This window comes from Carcharhinus amblyrhynchos, chromosome 7 (assembly GCF_965287045.1).
Source record: "Carcharhinus amblyrhynchos chromosome 7, sCarAmb.v2.hapA, whole genome shotgun sequence".
Classification (NCBI taxonomy): Eukaryota; Metazoa; Chordata; class Chondrichthyes; order Carcharhiniformes; family Carcharhinidae; genus Carcharhinus; species Carcharhinus amblyrhynchos.
Window position 1 is genome coordinate 58,274,310 of NC_137330.1, and position 9,827 is coordinate 58,284,136.

The window sequence follows — 9,827 nt, forward strand, 5'->3', positions numbered from 1 at the left end:
GAAATCTTAGTCTTCAAAAAGAGCAATAACTTGAAATGGAGCAAAAAATGGGTAAATTTTTTTTAAATTAATTTAAAAAGATGACTGCTTACAGATATTCTTGAGATGATTTCTAAACTGATAGTTCTGGGTAATGGAAGATTTTTTTCATGTTATCAACTATCACCTATGGATCAGTTGGGAGCACTCTTGCCTCTGATATAGGAAGTTATGAATTCAAGTTGCACCCTGGAGACCCGAGTTCAATAATCTAGGCAGATGTTCCAAGGGAAGGAGTGCTGAACTGTTCAAAGTGTGAACTATCGGATGTGTCATTAAGCTGATGTATCATTTGCCCATGCAGGTAGACGTAAAAGCACTATTTCAAAGGACAGCAGGTGTCAGGTCAATATTTAGCCCTCGATGAACATCTCTAAAACAGATTACCTTGTCATCATCACACTACTGTTCATGGGTGCTTGTTGTAGACAAATAGGTTGCCACGTTCCCTATGTTAGAAAAGTAACCAGAAAAATACTTAATTTGGTTTCAAAATACTTTAGAATATTCAGAGGTCATAAAAGGTGCTACATAAATTCAACATTATCTTTCTTACTTTGCAGCATGCAAATAATAAAACCTTGATAGGAGGAGTCAAGACAATGCATCTTGGGAAATTCTAAACTTTAAGAATTCTGACCTTTGGATTCCCATGATGTTTTCAAAAGCTAAATATCTTAATTCTTTAATACTATTAATTGATTAAAATAATTTAGGAGAATTTTGTTTCTGAACTTGAAATTTCACATTTCAAGTAATCAGTTACCCGTAGCAGTCAAATCATTTGTTTTACATATTGCTATGACGTTCTCTCTTGATTTCGATCCATGGGAATAATAGTATTTCATTCTGCCTCCACAAGATATGGGGGTAGAAATACAATTACAGGCTTCATTGGCAGTCTATATATCACCCAACAAAAACATTTTGTGCAGACAAAAGCTACAAAACTGACATTTCTTCAAATAACAAGGGTGGTTTGAGCTGCAGGCAGCAATGAAAATCAAGACAATGAAGATATCTTCTGTGCATCAGTTGTTTTAAAACCATAAATCCATTTATAAAGAATGCATTTACGATTTCACCTAGTGCACAGAGGGAATCTTTTCCATAGGCTAATGATATTGTTTCATCTGGTACCACAGTATGGTGTCTACGTTAGGTGAGCCAAAAAAAGTATCCAATGGATATAATACGATTTTTTTAAAATTATACCATCACTGAAAACCTTTGTTTAAAAAAACAGTTTTCATAAGAGAGTGTTTAATCGACATTTTAACTTCAGTTTTGAAAAGAGTAATGTATTACTGTTTTTCTTGGTCACAGTGCAAAAATAATGCAACTATACATTTGCTATAAGTTAAAGTATTGCATTGTATGGTGGAAAATCAGGAAGTTACACCAACAAACTTTTGTTTTCAAATGAAGACATTACCCCTTTATATGTAATTTGCTGTTAAATAACGAGTGCTCTATACTAGAACACATTCCCACCTTGTGAAGGCCATTTGAAGAACGGTATTCTCACAACATCCTGCTGTTATGCATATAATTAATTGTATCCAACAGAGTCCAGTATACAGAGAAATCTCCCAGTTTTCATCATTATTGGAACGAAATCAGTACACCATGGCTCATGTGTCAGACTTGAAATCAGAGACAATTTGACACATATCAAGATAAAGGTGCTGTGTGTACAAACAGTACTTTGAGCATGATTACTACTGTACCTAAATCAGATTGTGTTTAGAATAAAATGACCTGAACTTAAGCAGTCTCTAATAGCAATGGACTATGAGTTGCAAAGTCATAAAGGTTGAGTACAGTCTGTGCTATGATCAATGATGAACTTTCCCATTGTAATCTACATGGGCCAACAGCATTGTTGCCCTGAAACTATTAAAGATATGTGGACTTTTGCCAGAAGCCTGCAGGGTGCTAACACCTGTGCCCAAGGCTAACAAACCATGTTCCTAATATGTCAATTATACTGAAATTTTATTAGAGTTGACTTGTTTCTAACTTTGATGCTTTTTAAATCTAACTAAATCAATAATAAGCCACATTTGAACTTTAATTTGGATACATGATTTACAGATTAAAGGAAAGTTCCCAAAGATTATTATAAATTTACTTCAAAATCTAAGCTCTTTTCATACATCTGGAAATGTTCTACTACTTTTGACACAAACAAGAACAATGTTAAACTTTCTTGTTGGGAGTAAAATGGATGAGTTTCAGTCAAGCACCCATTTTACTTAGCACCTGATTTTGTTCTCCAAGTATGGTGCAAAACAGGCAGCCAACCAAAAAACACTGTTTCCTGCTGGGTGGGTTAGATTTAAATTATCCCTAAGTTTTTCAAATAAAAATGGGCATTAGAATTTCTAAAAATAAATGCATCTGCTATGCATAGTAGATTTTTGTACAACAGAAGAAATATTAGCATTGAAAACTTCACTCACATCTTAATACTTCTCTGAGATTCAACCTAATGTATTTTTCAAATACGCCAGTGCAAGAAAATGTAAAGCAATTGGCTCAGTTGTAGGAGACACTGAAGTCTGCTTTAAGGACTGGAAACCAGTGTCCAGTGGCATACAACAGGGATCTGTGATGGGTCCTGTAATATCTGTAATTTACATAACCTACATAGATGACAATGTGGGGGTAGGATTAATAAGTTTATAGATAACACAAAGATTAGGTAGTTAACAGTGAGACTGAGTGTCTTGGGCTACAGGAAGATATAGAGGGATGGTCAAATGAGCAGATAAGTGGCAGATGGAACTTAAACCTGAAAAGTGTGAGGTGATACACCATGAAAGGAGTAATTTGACAAGGCAGTATCAATGAACGGCATGACACTAAGAAATTCTACAAAACAAAGGGACCTTGGTGTGGTTGTCCACAGATTTCTGAAGACAGAAGGGCATGTTAATTGGGTGGTGAAAAAGGCATATGGGACACTTGCTTTTATCAATCAAGATGTGGATATGCCAGCATTGGACTGGGGTAAACAGTAAAAAGTCTGACAACACCAGGTTCAAGTCCAACCGATTTATTTGATAGCACACTCACTAGCTTTCAGGTTATTAATTCACCTGATGAAGGGACTAACCCGAAAGCTCGTGAGTGTACTATCAAATAAATCGGTTGGACTTAAACCTGGTGTTGTCAGACTTTTTACTGGGTTTATCAATCAAAGCATAGATTACAAAAGCAGGGAAATCATGTTGTAGTTGTACAGAACTTTAGTGAGGCCACAACCATATTTTTGAAAGGATGTGATTACACCAGAGTGGGTGCTGAGGAGATTCACTAGGATGCTGCCTGGGATGGAACACTTAAGTTATGAAGAAAGGTTGAATAGGCTTGGGTTGTTTTCACTGGAGCAGGAAAGACTGAAGAGTAATCTGATCAAGATGTATAAGATAGAGGACATGGACAAGGTGGATAAGAGCAGCTGTTCCTTTTAGTTGAAGGGTCAGTCGCAAGGGTACATATGTTCAAGATGAGGGGCAGGAGGCTTTGGGAGGATGTGAGGAAAAATGTGGTGATGATTTGGAATGGGCTGACTGGGAGAGTGGCATGGCGCATTGCCTCACGTCCCGTAAAAAGTACCTGGATGTGCACTTGGCATGTCATAACGTACAAGGTATGGGCCAAGTGCTGGTAAATGAAATTAGGTAACTAGATCAGGGGTGGGATTTTCTGGCCGCGCTCACCCCAAAACCAGAAAATCTGACCTGAAGTCAATAGACCTTTCCATGGTCAGCCCCTCACCTGCTCCCATTCCCATGGCAGGCAGAATGGGAAAATTCACCGCTAGTTGTTTCTTGTGTGTCAGTGCAGATTCTATGGGCCAAAAGGCCTCTTCTGCACTGTGATTCTGTGAATTTCAATAATTAAGAACATAAACATTTTTCCGCTCTTTAGGTCAAAGGCTTCCAGAATGAACCGCTATGCATACATATGATTGAAGAAATGTTGTATTAATATATCTACAATTACAGTGGCTTACAGTTATCATTTAACATAGTGCTGAACAGGATTATTTCAAATACATTAATCCATGCAGTCGTTTTTGTCTAACTATGCTGAAGTAAAAAGGTTTTACATTTCTTTTAGAGTGGGCAATTATTATGTTGCAATAAGTTAAAGGCACAACTCGTATGAGTCTTAATTTGCCATCGTATTCTTGTTTTATAAAACAGGCATTGCGATAATTAATTTAGAAATGCTGATAGACACTGGAGTTTGAGTCACTGCTAAATTCAGGTCCTTTATTAAAATTGGACCCAGGCAGTTGTCTGAAATGAGCACAGAGACCATTACAAGCCCAGGCTCCTAATTTTCTTTTTGTCCTAATCATAACTTCCAATGGAAACGATCCCATCTCGGGAATTTGGTACATGGACTGGAATGACCACCCACATAAACTTTGAAATAACTCCACCATTCTTCAGCAAATAAGCATTCCCTATCTAAATTTTGGAGCTGGAAATTGATAAATGAAATTAATCACCACCACCCCATATCCTATTTTAATATGAGGAAAACAAGAGAGACTAACCAAAAGATACAAAACACACATACTTGCATGCAATTTAATTTGGTGTTTTTCCAAAGTACTTCTACTCATACACATGTTTTATAAATGGTTCTTGTCCCATCAGAAATGGCTGAGATTCTGCTCAGTATGGTGTCGGATTAACATGAAACTGATGTGGAGATGCAACTTTTCCACACTGCTGGTGCTGGCTGAGAGGTATGGTGGCTGCAGAAGTCAGTTAGATATATTTTTAAAATACTAAAGTGCCTTAGCTACCATCACTATTAATATTATATTTACCATTGATGGAAATTTTCACACTCAAGAGAAAATACAAATCTATTTTGGTGAATTACAAGATCTTTTCACGTATTTTGAAAACTTAAGCTTTAATAAGTAGGCTAATAAGAAGTGTTCTAATTCTCTGAACTCATTATCTTTTAATTTGTATCTTTTAATTTCCAGTTTAAAGCACGTTTTCAGAAAGTCATGAGCGTTGTGAGATCAATATTTATCTATTGAAGTATGATATTTCTGAAAATGAATTTGCTAAGAGTTCTAAAACAGCAACATAATTTTCAGAGTATAATATGCGTTTTTATTATACTATGTATAATATGCATTCTAAAAGCTAGGATGCATGTTATACATAGTAACACATCAAAATGAGTTTTTTGCAGCTGGTATAGATCATCTTTTCTGAATGATTTGTAAATGATAATGCGTACCTACTAGAAATGTTGTGTGTTGATGGTATTTCTTTTGAATTATTCCTGTTGCTAAGACATAAATAAGAACTGACTCCTGTTTTTATTAATTTTTGGCATTTATAAACTTAATTTTGAAAGGGACAAGAAGCTAATCTAGGCTTTTTTCTACATTTATTTACATATATAGAAGCACACTTAGAAATGCTCATGTTTAATATATTCAAAGAATTGCTGTCTTCAATGTACACAGTTCCTATTAAATGGTATCACCGCAGATATTGTCTTCCCTTCATTAACCATGGCAGTGGCATTGTCATACCAAAGAATGTTGTCTTCTGAACCATCCATGGCAATTGTGAAACAACATTTCTAAATATCACACTGAATCAGGGATGGATCAATTGCATTCCAGGCAACCTTCTTGGTCCATTGGTCAATGAATAAGACATTTAATTTCTTCTGGTTGCAAGCTGGTGTAAATCATGTGTTCCAGGGTAGAGCTGCTCATTCCATTTTATGTGCATCTAATGTTTAAATGTTTGATTGCAGTTCATCTCTTGCAACTGCCCTGTCATGTCCCCAGGAATAATGGTAAGATCTGCACATTAAAAATTTAAATTCAAAACATTAATGCAAAGAACCCTGCCGTATAATAAATGACCCACCACGGTGAATAGTTTTGTTGAGAAAGTAATAATCAGTGAGCAAACTCAGTGAGATTAATTTGCTTGACAGGTGCTGTATTTTGCAGGTGATTGTATTTTGTCCTGAGAAGAAACTGATTGGCTCCAATTCCAAGTGTATTTGAATGGAAGCCTACGAAGGCTGGCCAAATGTACTTTACTGACCCAATTTAGTATGTGTCGACTATTCCAACGATGGATAGGCATTATAGGTGGTATAAGGCAAACTTGATTATTTTGTTCATGAAGCTTGGAGTATGTATTGTGTTTGTGCATGTATTACATTTGGGAAATTATGATACTGAATTATATTGCATTCTTATCCACTCAATTTTCTACTTATACCAAGGTTTGGACAAAGAGAAAATTACATGCCAGACATAAAATGTTTCAATATTATTCCTCATTAAACCTGTAATAATGATGCAATAATAAACATTCATCTTCACTCATGAACAACATTAAACAATAAAGACTTGGAAAGCACTTCAGTATGAAAGCAGCAATACCCAGTCAAATTGCATGCAATAAGGCATAGCAGAGAGTAATTCAGAATATATAGTTTAGCCTTGGGAGTTAAGATAAAGGTTGTAAACAGCACAAGTTTCATTCATATAGTGGGAATGTCATTTGGACACATTTGCTCCTGATATTTTCCAAAAGAAATGCTTTACACTTAAATGTTGGCCATACAATTCATTTAATTTTAATAAGTGGTAGAGTTTATTGTCAGCTTAGGAGCCGATAAAAGCTTTCATATCGGAACTAAAGTTGAGGATTTACATTTAACTGCAATGGGAAATTCAGCTCACCTTTCATTGTACGAAGAACTATTTTACTAATGTAAAAATACTGCTGTGACATTTTTGTGAATTCTAGTAAAAACAGCACTGTAATTGTTACTCATCCTGGAATTCACAGGGCCCACACTGCTCTCTCAAAATCTGGAACTCATTTGAATCAAAATTTTTTACATATTTCACGTACTGTTCACTTGGGAGCTAAAAATGTTCACCAGACCCATGAATAAAAATAGATTACTTTATTTTTGGGAGCTAAATAGCCTTACATTTAGAGCTTTAATCCATATTTGGGTATGAATTTCAATAGGGCAAAGAATTCAGAAGAAAATGAAAATAAATCCAATTACATTATAGTTAGTTATTATTGACTTTTAAATTGTTTTGATATCAACAGTAAAATATATATTCAATTAATAGATCTTTGTGTAGTAAGTGTATGTTTTTATATATTGTATATATATTTCTATTTTGTGCAAATTGAGTTGTACATCTTCAAAGCTGCGCCAAGGTGTCACACTGTAGAAACAAAGTTCTTCAATTAAACTCTACATAGAACTTTCTATCTGCCAGATTGTTGGACAGTGACCCTTGGAGAACTACAGTAGTGGTTTTGCACCACATCCAAAAATAGCACAGGTCAGTAGTTTTCTTCAATGTGCTAAAAATAGTATGATGTTTACATGTGCTTTGTACTGTACTTTGCCCAGTTGTGCTATATGTTTGTCACTTGGAGGAACATATCACTGTGTTATAAGTGTAAGATCAGCGTTCTGTAAAAAAAAGTGCCAAAAATCACAGTGGGGGAGACAAAGCATTTCACATATAAAATGGAAGCATTTTTCTTGAAGCTGAAGTCACTGCATTTTTAAAAATAATTTTTGTAATACTAAAAAAGACTCAGTTTTTTTCAATTTTGAATGACTGGATTGGAATCTGATGTTCCCTGGCATACTACATTGGCATAGTTAGTGCCCTTATCGATTAGTGGGGTCATTCAATTGTTTCAGAGCATTACCACATATTTGCTATAAATCAGCCTTGATTGGTGAGCAATACTATGATCAGAACATTCAACATTGTGTTCTCCTTTGCTAAACATGCGGGACGACGGGATGGGAACCTTAGTGTGATGAAGCGAACACTGAGAATTCAAACTTTCAAACAGCTAAACATGAATCCCGAAGAATTTACAACAGAAAGAGGCCAGTTAGCCAACTGGTCCATGGTGGTGTATATCCTCCACACCAACCTCCTCCTACCCTACCTCATCCAGCCCTGTGTGCATATCCTTCCAATTGTTTCTTCTCTGTGTACTTGTCTACGTTCCCCTCAAATACATCCATACCATTCACCTCAATTACACCATGTGGTAATAAGTTCCACATTCAAACCGCGCTATGGGTAACCAGATCAACAGCCATTTGCATCATTCAGCAGTCATCACTAATAGAAGGCTACAAAGACACATTGCCCAGGTCCTGTTGGAAGATTGGGGGCTTATGTCAAAACTCCTAACACAAATGAAGATTTTCTGGAGTCATAATTCCCATTACCTCTAATAGGCATTTACTAATACATCTTTACTGTTTCCTTTGCCCTGAATGCTTTATCCGAGATAATCTGACGCATTTATAGTAATTAACACAAACGGCACCAGGGCACATTGGTCCACTTTTCCAAGATTTCACATCCAACCGCATCCTTGTTACTAATGGCCACACATACCCTTCCTTGCTCGTCTTCAAAAACAGACTGATGGACGTTGCAGGCAAAGAGTGAGGTCGGGAGGTCGTTGAAATCCGTTATCTCATCGAAGTCTTCCTGCGACAGGATGTGTTCATTGGGATCGCGAATGTCCGCCGCTCGAAGGAGCAAAAAATTGCCGGCCGCAGCTCTGTCGCTGAAACGTTTCAGGTTCCTCATCCCTGCAAACGGATCGTCTCCTCTCATCCTGGAGAAAATGCAAAGTAGATGGTAAGTACAGCCTTGCACCAAGCAGTAAAATAGCATCGCTTCAATGGAAATATGACTATCGCAGACCCTTTTCAGAACGATAACAAATTATCAGCCTACAGTGGCACGCGTGTTGTGTTATTCTTGGTGCACTGTTTCCTATCTGCCAATATCGAAACAGCGAGACCCATACAAGAGACAAGAGATTTCCACCAACAAGGTTTAAGCAGAAACTGACCATGATCAAAAAAAAAACAAATCATCCATGTAAACTGATTCACCAGTGACTGTGTTTCACACTTCATTCCAGACTGATTTCCTACAAATTGATTCTACCCCCTACAAAAAAATCAGCTGTTCCAGCTTTATCCCGGAAAATAGAGAAAAAATATGAAACTAGTTATTATGAAAGAGCTGGAAACCCCTTTCCGACAGATGTGCTTACGCCGCACCGTCAATAACATGTCCTGTTGGAGTCGGTGCTTTAAGCACCATTGGAAATCTTCAAACAGTTCAGATGTGGAGCTGTCATTCCGGCAGCTGCTGAGAATGAATTATTGTCATGCCTAGCTCCCGGGGTAGAATTGTTAAAAGCCTTCACCGGCTCCGGCAGCACCGAAAGAACACATTACTGCACTCTGAACATGAAACACAATCTGCCCGAGCCTCCCGTACCTGCCTGTGTGTCCCCAACTCTCCGTCTCTCTCCGACTATCACCTTACCTCTCAATCAGCCCGGCCTGACAGCTGGCCCGGGGAGAGGAGGGGAGGGCGGGCTGGGGGGGGGCGCGAGACCCATTGACATGTCCCACAGCCGCCGGCCAACTAGCCAATCCATTGTAGCAAACGCGCCAGCTGGCGCTGATCGACAGGCGCCTCGGCCAATCGCCACTCGCCTGACCCTGCTTTGCCGCTCCGGACCCAAGATCGCCGACCAACCAAAGCAGAGAGAGAACAGTGGAGGGCGGGGCTCCGGAGAGAGACCGAGGGGGCGGGACCACCGGCTGCTGCTGTCTGATGGAGACCGAAGCTCCTTCAGTGGACTGGCTCCACAAACTGAGGCTGTGCTGACAGAAAGCTACCT

The 9,827-nt window shown here is 38.0% G+C and overlaps 1 protein-coding gene across 3 annotated transcripts in view; it reads right to left on the reverse strand.

The window, feature by feature from the left end:
* LOC145344976 (calcipressin-2-like) overlaps positions 1–9,487 on the reverse strand; it is a 274,038-nt gene extending 264,551 nt beyond the window's left edge. The window contains exons 1-2 of one of the 3 annotated variants that reach the window (XM_080192391.1): positions 9,467–9,487; positions 8,516–8,741 (exon numbers count right to left, since the gene is read on the reverse strand). In XM_080192391.1, the coding sequence (XP_080048517.1) occupies positions 8,516–8,740 (225 nt within the window). In that variant the 5' untranslated portion in view covers position 8,741; positions 9,467–9,487. The other 2 variants (XM_080192389.1, XM_080192392.1) reach the window with 2 other exon arrangements.
* Between the last annotated feature and the right edge of the window lie 340 nt (positions 9,488–9,827).